Genomic DNA, 16,206 nt, shown 5'->3' on the forward strand with positions numbered 1-16,206 from the left:
AATAAATACTGGAGTTTTTCTATCAAGTAATTCTTAGTTACAGCTCGAAGTTCGTGAGCACGTTATGCCTGTTGCTTTAACTGATGTCTACGCTTTAAAAGAAACCAATTTTGGACGTGACAACGTCTTATAATTCGATGGAGCCGGCTGCACGCACGAAAAAACATGACGTATGCGGCGTTACCTCGCTCTGAGTGAAGTGCAAGCGTGAGCGTGCAACGAGCGACAAAGAGGCTCTCCTACTTGAGTGAGCGATGCGTCCGCGTGGACAGCTTCTATACAATAATACATTTACATGTTTTCGGCAAGGATGAAGTGCAGTGAAAAGTGAATGTGGTGTCAATTGTTTATAGCAACGATAATATCTATCAAACAAATAAAGTTAAAATTTTCTTTTGAAAAATGCAACCATTCCATTCGTATTTTCTTACGACGTTGTCACGTTCAACTATCGTCAGTAAGCCGACTTAACAGACAAACAATTTTTTTCAACTTTATTTAATTGCTATTGCTTAATGCATATTCATTAGTAGTGAAGGTATCGTTTTCCCGGGATAAATAGTTCTTCTCCGAGAAGCCAGCTATCATTATCATCATCAAGCTAATCAATTCAAAATTCATTTATGACAAGTAGGCCTAATAGAAGTTCTTTTGAAACGTAAAGTATGTCTGTTTTTAGTGACTCTCCCACCGGTTCCAAAGGCAAGAGCCGGTAAGATTAAGAAAGTCAGCAGTTACTCTTTTTAAACGTTTGACAAGGTTGCTTGGAAGCATCCGGCTCTGCTTTCATCTCTCACAAGATAGAAAAATGAATTTTAAAATGTAAAATGTAAATTGTTGATATTGGAATAGAGCAACTGCTGAGTTTCTTGCCGGCTTCTTCTCGGTAGAATCTGCCTTCCGAACCGGTAGTAGAGTCACTACGCACAGACATACTTGACGTTTCAAAAGTGCTTCTATTAGGCCTACTTGAAATAAATGAATTTTGAATTTTGAATTTAGAAATTTTTGAATTTAACAATCGTAGTTTATCTTGTGTTTTGTCGTGAATCGTAGTTTTATGTTGTGACTGAGATTGGTTTAGACCGTAGTCCTTCCTACACGCTGGATAAGTGCGGATTGAAAACGTTATGGATATCTCTATGTCATGCCGGTTTCATAACGATGTTGTCACAGTTAAAGTAAAGTTAGAGGTAAGTTCATGTGAGGGATTGAACTCGGCCTCCTAGGATGGGAGGCCAAGGGGGCAAGCCTAACCACTAGGCTATGCCAGCTATGTCAAATTTCATCAAAATCGTTATAGAGAAATAAGCAAGCTGATAACGTTAAACGTTTATATTTTCTGTTATTTTACAATTTATTTCTTTCACATTTGTTTTATAAATATAACCTAAAATAAACTATGTAAAACTAAACAAAATCTAAAACGTGTTCAAAACCACCACAGCGAGGCACAGTTCCTAAGATGCTAACTGCCCGCTCTAGGATCACCGGTAGACGTTTATATTGTATCGTAGATAATTGAATTGCAATACATATAGATATGTACCTTGCCTTCAAAATTTTGAATAAAAAATTTCCGCAGCCGGTAGGATTCGAACCTACGCTCCCAGAGGGAATCTGATTTCGAGTCAGACGCCTTAACCACTCGGCCACGACTGCTTATGTTTGGTCTGTCCATATTTTAATACTGTACGCTGATAAACATTGGCTGGTGAGGCGCGAAGATTCTTAAATCTATAGTTTGCGCCTTTTTAATTATATTTATTTCTAAATACCTGTTGTTCGCATTTAAAACGGCTATTAGAACTAACATGTGAACCGTTAGTTTTACTGGGATAAAAAGGATAAATTACTATCCGACCTTTCAACTAACCTTTTTTAAATTGGTAGCTTTATTAAGCCGAAGTATTAACGACTCACACACACACAACACACACTCTGGCTTTTATAATTTACTAGCTTCTGCCCGCGTCTTCCTCTGCGTGGACTTTAGAATTGCGTCTAACAAGTTTCGCTTGTTAACAATTTTGAATCCTACCACGGGAACGTTTTGAAAGATCGGTATAGAAAGTACATGTCCTTTTCCATAGCATAGGTGACATGCATACCAAATTTAAAAAGCTGTCTGCCCGCGGCTTTGCTCAAAAACAATTTTCAATTTTCCCTCTGGAACTTCTTAAGGAATCGGGATAAAAGGTACATTATGTTCTTTTAAATGTCAAAGGCTACATGCCAAATCCGTTCAGCTGTTTATGCGTGATTGAGTAACAAACATCCACACTTTCACATTTATAATATTAGTACGATTAGTAGGATAGTATTAGTAAGGATGTATCCCGAATTTCATACCAAAGAAAATGTACAATAAGGAAAAAAAACCACACGCGAAAGGTACCTTATCATGAATAGTCTACGTGCAATTCTCGGTTACCTTATTTATTTATTCAAGTAATATATAAAAACCTAGGGACTGGCTACATATTATAATAGCGTGAAGCCATATAATTTTGATATTGTACATTTTCAACGACCTCTCATCGGTAGAATCTGCTTTCCAGACCTGTGGTAGAGTCGCGACAAACAGACAGACTTGCCATTTCAAAAGTGCTTATAGAGTAAGCTTACTTGAAATCACAGAATTGAGATTATACAGAATCCTCATTCAGCCATTATTGCATGCAGTGCATTGTGTCCAAAAACAGTGAAAATGCCCCGCGCACTTCTTACTTTACGCCCTCTGAATGTTGCTAGCTCACAAACTTTTTCCCATTTTTCCATTTTATGCCAAACGTTTAGAACATTGGAGGTAAAACGTCCCACTCTACACCTACGGAATGTTGCTAACTCAGTTCAGAACATTAGATAAAATAATTACTTACAACTGCTGAATGGTATTTAGTGACTAACTGTTGGTTCGAGAAACACTACTAAACTGGTTTTTGACGCTTCAATATGAGTCGTGAACACGGCTTCTGCATGTTCTTAATTCTGTGCCTGAAAAAAATGAATTTTAAAATTTTTTATTATGAGAGGGAACCCATTTCCTGCATTGGGCTGGTAATCGATTGGTACTTATAACTTCATAAACTAAACGGCAGCGTAGAAAAATTGCGTGCGCGTTGATGTCTAATATATGTAAAAAAAGAATTTATGATTTAAACTTTTTATTGTAATATTTGACGGACCAAGCAGACGGACCACCTGATGGTTAGTGGAAAACCATCTCCTATAGAAAGAGAAGTACTTCACAGGGCATGCAAGGAGCACGTCCAGCAACATGCCGCCATGTGTCCATCAATTTGAGGCGTAGATGTTAAGTCTTATGTGACTGTAATTACACCGGCCACCACACCCTTCAGACCTGAACACAGCATTGCAACAATGCTGCTTAGCGGCAGAAAAAGCTATAATGCTACAAAAGCGGCAGTAGCTGCCCAATCTGCTCAAATGCTTAAGCGCCTTAAAAACTCCGTTATTTTTCATGACTACGTTTTTGCAGCGCTTGCGTTTGAGACTCTGGGCCCATGGTCTTCGGACACGAACAATTTTATTAATATCGTGTCCCAAAAATTGGTCTTGACGTCTGGTGACCCAAGAGCTGGCGCTTATTTAGCCCAACGGCTAAGTCTAGCAATTCAAAGGGTCAATAGCCGATTGGCGCAGTGGGCAGTGACCCTGCTTTCTGCGTCCAAGGCCGTGGGTTCGATTCCCACAACTGGAAATATGTTTGTGTGATGAAAATGAATGTTTTTCAGTGGGTGTTTATCTGTATATTATAAGTATTTATGTGTATTATTTTCATAAAAATATTCATCAGATATCTTAGTACCCACAACACAAGCTACGCTTACTTTGGGGCTAGATAGCAATGTGTGTATTGTCGTTGTATATTTATTTATTTAATAGCGCCAGAATTTTGGGTACCATGCCCATAAGTGAACAGCAAGACGGCTTATATTTGTTGTAAATAATAATTTTATCTTGCTTATTATTTCTTATAACATTAAGTCTGATAGTCTGACTATATTTAAAAAAAAATCTATCATTCTATTAGTTAGTATAAAAACTCGGGTCTCTAAAGTTTGCATATGAAAATATCACAGTCGCAAAGGTCAGTGGTCAATGTTACAAGTTGAAAGTAATTAAATTCGGGGAGTTTTTATTAGTCAGCGTTATATAAACATCTCACTCATATCTGCTTTCATTAATAGTGAGTCACTTTGCCGAAGTCCTAATCCTTTCATCTTATCATCCTATTACCGGCCAACTACAGGACAGTCTCCCCCCACAATGAGAAGGGGTTAAGGCCATAGTCCACTTCGCTAGCCCACTGCGGGTGGGTGATAATTCTTTCTCTCAGCTGAAAATGTGAATGAATTGTACACAAAAACTACATAAAAAAAGTATAACAAAACAACGTTTACAATTTGGCGGCTATATCGCTTCATAGCGATTTCTTCCAATGTGTAAATATTTCGTTTCAATTAAGTGGCGCGCGACATTTTTAATTCTTGAAACCTATTATTCAATTTGATCCGTCCCCCATCATCATAAAACTCCTACCGATTGCAGTCCAGTGCTGGACATAGGTCTTTTTTAAGGAGTTCCAAAAACCACGCTCCTGGGCCGCTTGTTTCCAGCAGCTCCCAGTGAATAGTTTAATGTCGTCTGTCCACCTCGTTGGGGGCTGATCAACGCTGTTGGTACGGGGTCGCCATTCCAGCACCTTGGGACCCCAGCGTCCATCGGTTCTCCGAGCTATGTGCCCCGCTTATTGCCACTTGATTCGTTGAGCTATGACAATTTTTTTCATTTGATGGCCGAATGACGCAGTGGGCAGCGACTCTGCTTTCTGAGCCCAATGCCGTGGGTTCGATTCCCAGTACTGCAAAATGTTTCTGTGATGAACATGAATTTTTTTCAGTGTTCTGGGTGTTTATCTGTACTTATTTTATAAGTATTTTTGTATCTTATTCATAAAATTATTCATCAGTCATCTTAGTACCTGTAACACAAGCTACGATTACTTTGGGGCTAGATGGCGATGTGTGTAATGTCGTAGTATATTTATTTATTTATTTGATCAGTTAGTATGTTTTAATTTAATTCAAGCAAGGGTATTTCTTATATTCTTGGATAATGTTTCAATTTATATCCTTTCTGAAATATGCTTACTGCTATTAAAACAAGTTTAGCAACCTCTATTCGTTCAGTAATTGAATTAGCAGTGCTTCATTCATAGGCACCGCTCGGTTCGCTGTCGCCGTCGCGTCACCACTCGAGCCACCACTTACTTTAGACAGTAACCAGTACCTACCACCACGCGTAAGCGCTTTGCCCCGTTAAACGATGCGGATCATAGAGTAGGCGTTTGTGTAGATGCGCCGGGTGTGATCGCGCTTGCAGCGGTGTTGCATCGGCAGCGTTCGGTTAACTGTCACCACTCGAACCACCACTAATACACACCACCTTACCTTAGGCAAGATTCAGGAACCAGGACTTACCACGCTTAACGGGGAACGCGTATAACGCGATCATAGAGCATGTGTTTGTGTACATGAGCCATTGTACTCATCTCATTTATTCTTACGTTTCTTAAAACCTGACACGGAAAATAGAAAACCTCGTCATAACGGGGATAAAATTGAACTATTTTTTCCATACTCTTCCTCTGTCAAGTGTATTGCTATGCATAAGGTTAAATATTTTCCCTGTGAGGCCTTTGTATATACAATGCACGGTACAGGATTTTTTAGTTGTATTAAATTTATGTTGTCTAGCTCAAGCAGATCAGCAAACTAACGCCTGAATCCAAAATCTCCAAGCGAACAGGTATTCCTCGCAACAACCGCCTCTGACTTTCACCGCGCATAATCTATGACCTCGAAACGCGTCGAACCCCCTTTCTTTCTTTCACCAGTCCAGTTGAGAACCACGCGAGTCGGCGATCAGTCGCTGCGCCATGCGCCTTGACAGTTGACAGCCGTTCGTGACATACGTGACAGTTTTACAGTGCACCATGTCAGTGATCAGTGTAGCACTCCTGTTGCTGGGATTACCAAGTATTTACACGCAAGATGAGTCATTCGCCAGCTCGTTTCTGTCAGGTTAGAAGACAAACTTTCTCTTGTGAGATGGGTCGAGTTTTTGGGTCGGACCCACTTACATGTTAATCAGCCGAAGGTAGGATGCGTGCTGAATTGAAATGTATACCTAACTAATTTTGGCGAAGGTATTTGAAACCGCTACGTAGGTATTATTTGCCCGCCGAGGTAGGTATGGATTGGTATAACGGAGATCTTGTTGAGATATTGCGTATCCACGTAAACAATACCGTTTAACTATGCTCGGGTGGCTGTGCATGTTTTTCTTGGTTAATATTTTTCGTAGCGTTAAGTTTATAGTGGAATTATAGGCTTGGAATAACGGAATAGTACCTAAGCGGTGATAGCGATGTGGTTAGGGCTTCGGCCTCCTTTCGGGGAGACCGAGTTCGATTTCCGGCTAGTACCACTAATTCTTAATAAAACATCACTTGTTTTAATGGTGAAGGAAAACATCGTGAGGAAACCTGCATGGCTTAGAGTTCTCCATGACGTTCTTACAGGCATGTAAAGTCTATCAATGCACCTTATCAAACCCTTCTCATTGTGGGCGGAGACCCGCTCCCTGTAGTGGGCCGGTAATGGATTGAATGGTTGGTTGATGAATGGCTCAAAGTATACTATTGCAATTATTGCACGAACTGTGAGATGATTTATGTTATCAGTTCGGGAATTCTGGAGGTCTTAATCATCTTTATATAATTCAAATAGAACCAAGTACCAAACCCAAACCAAAACTTTTTGAAAAACTAAAATGTTGACTAAAGCTAACATCAGGGTGTCGGACGGTGTGCGCGCGCATCGTAAAAATTTGCTCTCATCATTTTTCCCTAACGCGCCAAAAGAAGTATAATTTCAAAAAAGCATAACAAAACTATTATATTGTACTTTATTGTGCTATGCATGCAACTATATAAGGTTGCATGATGCATAGCATAATATACTACTTATATCATAGGTAGTAAAATGAATTCGGTTTCGTTTTTTTTTTCATCCTATTATTATCCATGCCAACTTGCACGTGATAATTTCTGCATGCCACTTGTAAATAATACCGAATCATGTACATTTCTAGGAGAGACAGTTTTCTCGAGTTCAGAACGGATAGCTATGCAAGCCGATTTCTAATTCAATATGTGTTGTACTGTTAATCATTTGTTGGAATTTATCATATTTTTACTTACGTTTGCAGGCATTTGAATCCCGATTGAATTTATAATGATATGTTTTTTTTCTTAAGAAGTTATTAATAATTCAAAGAAGATTTATTGATTTCATTTATTTAATTACTTGCTATAATGTACAGACACGGAATTAAAAGGAAAAGGTACTGCAAGAGTCCATTATGCCAGAAACAGTGCTGCTAACATTTAAATAAATATGACGTGTACTATCGAATAAGGTTTTGATTTTTAAAATGTAAAATGTAAATTGTTGATGTTGGAAAAGAGCAACTGCTGAGTTTCTTGCCGGCTTCCGGTGGTAGAGTCAATACAAAAAGACAGACTTGACGTTTCAAAAGTGCTTATAGGTATTAGGCCTACTTGAAATAAATGAATATTGAATATTGAATTTTGAATTTTGATTGTTTTTTCTATTCCATCAATGCAATGTTACAAAATGTATTAAAATAACAATAAAATGACAACTATAAAATAACAAGTTGAAATTATGAAAACTACGAATAAGTTTAAAAGTCTTGGCATTATAAAATAGTTATTTGGGATAAATTATGATATTTTGCAATCATGACATCGACCGATTGACAATAGTTTTAACAGAAATAATAATGGCAGATTGAACCAACAAGAAGGTTGGTATTGAACCAACGTTTAAGTTTTTTGAGGTTGGATCAAGTTATTATCAAACATAAATTTAGATAAATAAATATACTACGACAATCAACAATGCACACATCGCCATGTAGCCACAAAGTAAGCGTAGCTTGTGTTATGGGTACTAAGATGACTGATGAATATTTTTATGAATAATATACATAAATACTTATAAAATACAAATAAACACCTAAACAATGAAAAATATTCATGCTCATCACATAATTTTCCACTTTCGGGAATCGAACCCACAGCCTTGGAGTCAGAAAGAAGGGTTGCTGCCCACTGTGCCAATCGGCCGTCAAATAATCTTGTTGACAATATAAATAGTTAAGCGACTTTGAGCTGAACAATTTTGAACTTTACTAACGAACAGTTAAACAATTTTATTTCTTACCCGAGTCTATTCTGTAATATAGTTTCAAAAAGTAATATGTGCTCGCGATACGTTTAACGAATTATTTGAAAATTGACGAACCATTTCATTCCGTGACTGTATATTAACAGATAGATGTTGTCTTAAGAATAACCCTCAATATTTGTGATGTACACAGTACATCGTACATGAGACACATGCGGCTTAACACCTGCGCCTTTAATTGATGGACACAGGGCAGAATGTTGTCGGACGTGCTCCTTGGATGTCCTAATAATAATAATTCTGGTGAAAGCTGAAAAGGAAAAGTATCTAAATACTTGGACCTTGCTCACGTTATAGTTCCGATGGTCGTTTCAGTCAATGGTAATGGTCTTCTGGCTTCTTCTGGCGAAAAGCTTCGACAAACATCTTAAGAAGCTTTCGCTTGGTTGTTGGATCAAGGGTCGAATACAGAAGGCAGTAGTCCTTGAAACGGCGCGTATTGTGAGGAGGTTCCTCACTCTGGAGCCCTGACCGCCGGTTGCTTGTTCATTCAAAAGCCCCGCAAGCGGAGGTTGGATGTTTTTTCTTATAATTTTTTTAAGCATTGTTAAGAATTAAAAATTCCTTTTTTTGCAAGATTGCAGGTGTGCATAGCAAGATCTTATTAAAATAAAGTTAATTCCAAGCCATAATCAACGACGAATGGCATGTAAATGTTTCCATAAATAAAAAAAAGTTAGAATTGTTATCGAAATTAAATTGTATTCAAATCTAATATGTATGTAAATACATCACTTGTCAACTCTGTTAATCACAATTACAATAGCAAAAAAATCCTTTCCTTAACTCGCAAGTCAATTGAACAAGTCCTGTGATCTGTTGCTCTGTTACATGTGATGGTTTCCAATTACCATCAAGTGAGCCATCTGCTTAGTCAATTATTACTATAAATAAAAAAATTAAAAAAATTGTATTTCGATCTGACTTCACCAAGCGGCACGTTTAAAAGTCACAAAAGTAAGACATTAAAATATTTGTTTATTCAAATATGCATATAGATAGAAGGCACTTTTGATGCGTTGATTAAATGTGTACATAGTAGTGAGCAGTGATGGCGATAACTACTTTCGTAAACTTAAAACTAAAACTACGAGGGTTCCAAACGCGCCTTGGGCTAAGAAGAAGCCCACAACAAACAAACAAAGCCGGGTGAACTGTTATCGCCCATTTCACATTGTCATTTGAAAATATTCAAGAAGCAACCTGGTTAGAGCAATCGTTCACAACCAAATTTTTTATCGTTTACGTTATCCTTTATACTGTAATAAAGCTTTTCTATAAGCTTTCGCCTGATGGACAGATCTTCCAACTAGCGTTTTATAACTCGCACCTAATTCAAACCCATTGTGCGCTGGAGATCGTACGATTACCTACATCACAAATCGATTGGGTAAGCAACTGTTTACCGTTTTTGAAACGGTTCCAAAGTTCGAACTATAGCACAAAGGTATATAGGTACGCACTTTTAACTTTACTTTTTCAATGTTACGTGCGTTTTTTTTAATAAGAATAAATTTTATTGCTTTAACGGTGTACAGATTTTTGGTGTTGTAAGTGGGAATGTTCCAACAGTTTGCCACTTTCTGGCGTGCAATTTTCTTACATATTTAGAGTTTATATTACAAATTACTATAACACTTAAAATTTTAAACTTTAGACATTAACTAAGAAATGTCACAAAAATATTCGTTAATATTATAATACGTCTTACTTATTAACCAAATTCTTAACGTATTTTAAAAAATACTTCCGTCTAATTTTTTTACCATGAGTGGTAAATGGTTATTTATACCACAAGCATAAGTACTTTTCGCAAATACGTAATATTTATTTCGGGGAAAATTTATATTATATTTATATTTCGTACGAATATTATCTTTATATTTTCTGACAAAATACTCCTTGTTCATTTTAACAAAAATGCAGATTTCCAAAATATATATGCAAGTCACGGTAAGATATTATTTATTTATAAAAACATTTTTAAGTAGTTTTAAGCAATGTAATATCACTAGCTTTAACGGTGAAGAAAAATATAGCGAGGAAACCTGCATACTTGAGAGTTCAACATAAGGTTCTCAAGGTGTGTGAAGTCCACCAATCCGCACTTGGCTAGCATGGTGGACTACGGGCTTAACCCTTCTCACTCTGAGGGGAGACCCGTGCCCTGTAGTGGGCCGGTAATAGGTTGATTTGACGACGTACAAGTTTATCGCACCTTTATATTACTGTACTGTACATAGTCTGGGATTTGTACGATGATGATTTTGCTTAGTTATGGTTGCCTGGACTTATTGCTCGTAACAACGCTCAAATTTTTATTTAAAAATCTTAAGCAATATAATGAGCGCATCCAATCTCTGCGGCATGTGGGTGCAATTGATAGATTTAGTTGTAGCATAGTTTAATTTAATTCTACGTTTATCCCTTTGTTTATGTTGCAGAACTAATACATGTGTTTTCCATCTTTCTATAGGTATATAATAGTTATAATAATGTTAATAAAGGTTATTATAACCTAAAACAATATTACACTGTCAGTTTTTTTTGTTTCAAATAAATATACTACGACAATCGCACACATCGCCATCTAGCCCCAAAGTAAGCGTAGCTTGTGTTATGGGTACTAAGATGACTGTTGAATATTATTATGAATAATATACATAAATACATATAATATACAGAACATCCAGACACTGAAAAACATTCATGTTCATCACACAAACATTTTCCAGTTGTGAGAATCGAACCCACGGCCTTGGACTCAGAAAGCAGGGTCGCTGCCACTTACGCTTAGGTTGCCTGTAAAGGATCACTTTAAATGATAAGGCCGCCTTTGCACCCTAACACTATGTCTTTTGTATTTGTTTTCTTTATATTGTTTTTTTGTGTTTTGTTGCATTAAAGTTATTCTATCTAAGTATATCTCTATCTTTCTTAAAGTGATTATCATTAGTAATAAACTTAAATATTATGTTTAAACTAGCGGACTCAGCTGACTTCGTTTTGTTCAGCAAAGCACCACTGGTCCAATTGGATTTTTCATCGAGTTTCAAATATCAACGATTCTATAGAAGTTTTACTTCAAAATTCTCTCGTAAAATTGGTTTTGTGTCTCGTTTGTCCATGTGTATCCAATGAATGGCGCACTAAGTATAGAATAGCGCGAAGTATGGGGGGGAGGGGGGTCATAGTAACGGTACCCCGCCGTCCGTTATCATCTACTGTTTAGGTGATAATTAATTCAGCACAGCGGGTTGATGAGCCGCAGTGGTCCATCAGTAGGAAAAGCGGTCTGAACCAGTGGTTGGGGCGATTATTATTATTATTATTATATAATATATCGAAGAGGTTAAGTTGGTGAGTTTGTGAGATGGTCGGATGTAATCTCTGTATCTCTGAACTAATTTTGAAAATTATTTCACCAATATAAGCCACATAATTTTTTTATTTTATTTTATTTATTTATTTTGTACAATAAAATACGTCTGTATGGCACGGGTGTCCGGAGGGAAGGGGTGGGTGCATGTGCGCGTGCGCAAATTTGTGAGTGCCATAGGCTATATATTTAACTGAAAAGTGAAAAAAGCTTTCCGCGGTAGTCATCTCAAACGCCTAAGTATTACAAAGAACCGAATGCCAACTAAGTACTACTGATGACAACCGCCATATAAAGAAAGGTTGGATTTTTGCGACACCTACTGCAGACAGGGAGAGGTACGAGTTTCCAATGTTGATCCTTGAAGGCAAAATAACCTACTGGGAAAAGAGTACCTGAGACAGAGAAAGAAGTGATTCGACGACATAACAGAGTTTCATAACTCTTTCTCTAGGAGTTTATTTGGAACGGACATTCGGAACTTAAGAAGATGGCGTACGATTTTCCACCAGCTGCCCTTCGAAATTCAATTTGAAGATTGTACCTACTGATGATGAGGTATATATAGAAAAACTTCGAAAACATCAGACACGGGATTATCTCTGACATAATAGATTATGTCACTATCAATTCCTTTCGAAGATAAACTCGTAAGACTGAAGTTAATTTTATTATTATATCAAAAGTGCTAATGCGATCTTGCATGCAAACCGGTCATTAATTTATCGCGAGTAATCGTGAAACGAAATAAGTGATGTTTCTTACGTAATCTTGGAATTCAATCTCACTGTTAACTCACGCCCGAAATTATCTATGTAGGTAATCTAAAATTTTCAGATGACTGATTGAAATGCGCAGTTACTAAACCTTACCTGTATATAAGGATAACAAACTAAGAGATCCTAAAGATGGAAATTGGTAAATGTTACCAGCGGTTGCTGTTACCCCATAACTTGGTAAAATTTACCATAGCAATACTTTCCATCCGGGAAAATAATGGGCTAATTTTAGTTACAATACTTTGGTCATTGCCAAGTATTCCTGGCGAAATTTTCCTTTCATCATCAGATCCTTAGTCTTAAAAAAACTAAAATAAAAAGTATCAATGAAGGTTGATTTTCTGAATTCAAACGCAACTGAACTGTATAAGTGTGAGTAAGGACTGTAAATGAATGAAAGAATGAATTTCTTTTAACTGTACACCGAAGAAAAAAAGTATTAACCTAGAGCAAAAGGGTACGATTTGGTGGCCGTATCGCAACATATCTATTTCTTCCTGGCAACCAAAGGCGTAAAAGAACGTGCATAAGAAGTAGTGTGTTTTAACACCTATCAATTTCGGAAACGTGTCCTTAACTCAGAAATGATAGAAGTTAAAGGTAACATTATTAGGCCATATTATCACCATTCATCGTCGTTAGGTACGTTGGAATAATAAAACCTATCATTCTTTTCTCTACAAAAAATTTAAATAACCTGTCGGTATAAAGCTTAATCAATCAGATCAGCGACTATCAAACGAGTTTTTGCAGTCGACGAGGTCGTTGACCCGCGAGAAAGCATCAACACTGAAAACTTACGTCGTTTTCAGATGTTTTATCCTCAATGATGTAACTTTCATGTGGTTATATATATACCTTTGCATCTAGTGTCTAGTATGTTTGAACAACTAGGTAATTTTGGACCTACCAATGCATAAGTTTAATCAATGTGACACATCAACGTATGCATTGGTAGGTCCAAATTACCCAGTAAGTAAATAATAGACACTAGTTGTAAAGGTATATAAATAACACATTTCATACACATTTAATATGACTGCCGATTGCCGCAGTGGGAAACGACTACAACTGGAAAATGTTTGTGTGATGAACATGAATGTTTTTCAGTGTCTGGGTGTTTATATGTATAGTTATGTATTTATGTATATCATCAATAAAAATATTCATCAGACATCTTAGTACCCATAACACAAACTACGCTTGCTTTGGGGCTAGATGGCGATGTGTGTATTGTCGTAGTATATTTATTTATAATAAATCGTGGTGTCTATACGGTTGATGAAATTCCAAACGACAAGGCTGCTTGAAATCAGGCGACTCCGTTCTCATCTCTCACCAGATAGAAAAATTCCTAAGATTGTAAACTGTTCTTATCGGCAGAATCTGCCTTGCGAACCGGTGGTAGAGTCACTACAAAAAGACTGACTTGACAATTTTTTTTTGGTTATAGGGTCTTAAAAATTGTCAGTATCTACCAAGCCAGAGTTTGTAATTTGGTACTTTCCACTTTCCATGCCTCGGAGAGCAGTCGGTCCCGATTATTATCATTAATGTGAATATATATTATAATACAACCGTTACCGTCATCTTAATAACGTGCTCTACGGCGCATGCTCACTTATTGGACTGGTTTAACAGTTTGGCTATCCTTTTCTACCGGGAGCATTTTAAAAAGGACAGCCTTACTTTAAGATCTGTCCATTTAGTACAAATAGTGGAATTTCGATTGTACAAAAATCTTCGAACGAAACTTAACTAAATTGATAAATTTAAAATAATGTCCTATTAACAATATTTCTTAGGTTTCCCATGTGAAGAGATTTATGTACCATTGCCGACTTCGTAACTCCAGTTTAACCTATATATTATGATATGTTGACGTTTATTTATTTCACATAACCTTATTGATCTAAGAAGTGGTCAAACGGCGAACTTTCTAGGCACCATGTTGCAGCTAAACTAGTAATACTAGTACATGCGCAGGCGCAGCGATTGTGCGATATGCCTGTTACTTTCCCAACTACCGGCGTTGCGCTCTAGTGTAATTAAAACAGTGAAATCCTGTGGGAAATTATTTTTCTTCGAAAACCTTAGAAGGGCAGACAAGATAACAACCTAAGTGATATAACTATAGATCATTTTATTTGTATTTATATTTACAAGGGTAGCAATGGAACTCCTAAGCCGATGGGATATTACAGTATTCATATGAATATCAAACTAATTCGAAATTCATATGTTTCAAGTAGGCCTACTTTATAAGCACTTTTGAAACGTCAAATCCTTAATTTTATATTTTTTCTATTCCACTACAAGTTAGCCATTGACTGCAATCTCATCTGGTGGTAAGTGATGATGCTGATCTAAGATAATAGCGGAGATGAAGATCATGCGCGAGTGCGGAGTTTTGTGAAAAGTCGTTGTAATCAATAATTCTTTTTAATGTTCTTCCTTTTTGTATTCCTTGTTATTATTGGTGTAGTTGGCTTCTGGTCATTCTAATACAACAACATTTAAATGCTTAAATACTGAATATGTATCTCTATAACAAAATAATTTAAAACCGTCGAAAGAAAGTATTGATCATCTTCTTAAGGCAGCCAGTTTGTCGGTGTTTTATAGCATATACTTTGGATATATAGGTTAGATAGTTATAGATAGGTTCAGGAACTGTTAGATCTTTTATAGCATATACTTTGGATATTTAGATTAGATAGTTATAGATAGGTTCAGGAACTGTTAGATCTCATTCCCACCTCACCATTATACTATCGCACTGCAAGTCACCGGGCGGGTTTTCATCCCTATGTTGTCACTATCCCAAAACTAGCACGAAGCGATTTGCATCTTCTTTTCTTATGACGGCCAACTGGCGCAGTGGGCAGCAACCCTGCTTTCTGAGTCCTAGGCCGTGGGCTCGATTCCCACAACTGGATAATGCTTGTGTGATGAACATGATTATTTTTCAGTGTCTGGGTGTTTATCTGTATATTATAAGTATTTATGTGTATTATATGCATAAAAATTTTCAACAGCTATCTTAGTACCCATAACACAAGCTACTACCAATGGCGATGTGTGTATTGTCGTAGTAATTTTTCTTTATTTATTTATACGCACGGCTGGGGTTTGGAACGCCCTTCCGAGTTCTGTGTTTCCTAATTCTATCTATGGTATCCTTAAAACAAGAGTGAATAGGCAACTATCTTCTAGGCAAGCGCGTCCTATCTTAGGCGACTTCTATACTATCCATCGTGAAATTGTGGCGCTAGTCTGTTAACTTAAAAAAAAATGTCGTTTACACTAAGGTAACAGCCATCATCGTCATTATCATGGACGATGGACGTCCACTGCTGGACATAAGTCTTTTGTAGGGAGTTCCAAAAACCACGGTCTTCGGTCGTGCTGCTCGCGTCCAGCGGATCCGTGCGAGCCGTTTGATGCCATCCAATGCTGCGTTAACTGGTGCGAGGTCCACCTTGGGTCCCTAGCGTCCATCGGTTCTTCAAGGTATATGCATTGGCGTGGCAAGTCTGCGGTAATAGCTCGCAATTAGAGCGGAGAGACCGCGACAGTGGCCTGCGCTCTCGTTCGATGTCGTCATCAAGGCCTTCGAAGCTTCGGTTGTATGATGGAATATGCATGAGTGGTGCGAGAGATCGCCGCCGGTTGCCGGTTGCCG

At 37.4% G+C, this 16,206-nt stretch overlaps 1 protein-coding gene and 1 non-coding gene across 2 annotated transcripts in view; one reads left to right on the plus strand and one right to left on the minus strand.

The window, feature by feature from the left end:
- Positions 1 to 1,580: 1,580 nt before the first annotated feature.
- Trnas-cga lies at positions 1,581 to 1,662 on the minus strand. Its single transcript has one exon. It is a non-coding gene; the product is annotated as a tRNA-Ser (tRNA).
- Positions 1,663 to 6,022: 4,360 nt separating this feature from the next.
- The window catches only part of LOC120633990 (protein masquerade), a 38,613-nt gene continuing 28,429 nt past the window's right edge, over positions 6,023 to 16,206 (plus strand). Inside the window, exon 1 of the mRNA XM_039904427.1 lies at positions 6,023 to 6,110. Coding sequence (XP_039760361.1) covers positions 6,023 to 6,110 — 88 coding nt within the window. The remainder of the gene's footprint in view (positions 6,111 to 16,206) is intronic.

This window comes from Pararge aegeria, chromosome 22 (genome assembly GCF_905163445.1).
Source record: "Pararge aegeria chromosome 22, ilParAegt1.1, whole genome shotgun sequence".
In the NCBI taxonomy this organism is placed as follows: Eukaryota; Metazoa; Arthropoda; class Insecta; order Lepidoptera; family Nymphalidae; genus Pararge; species Pararge aegeria.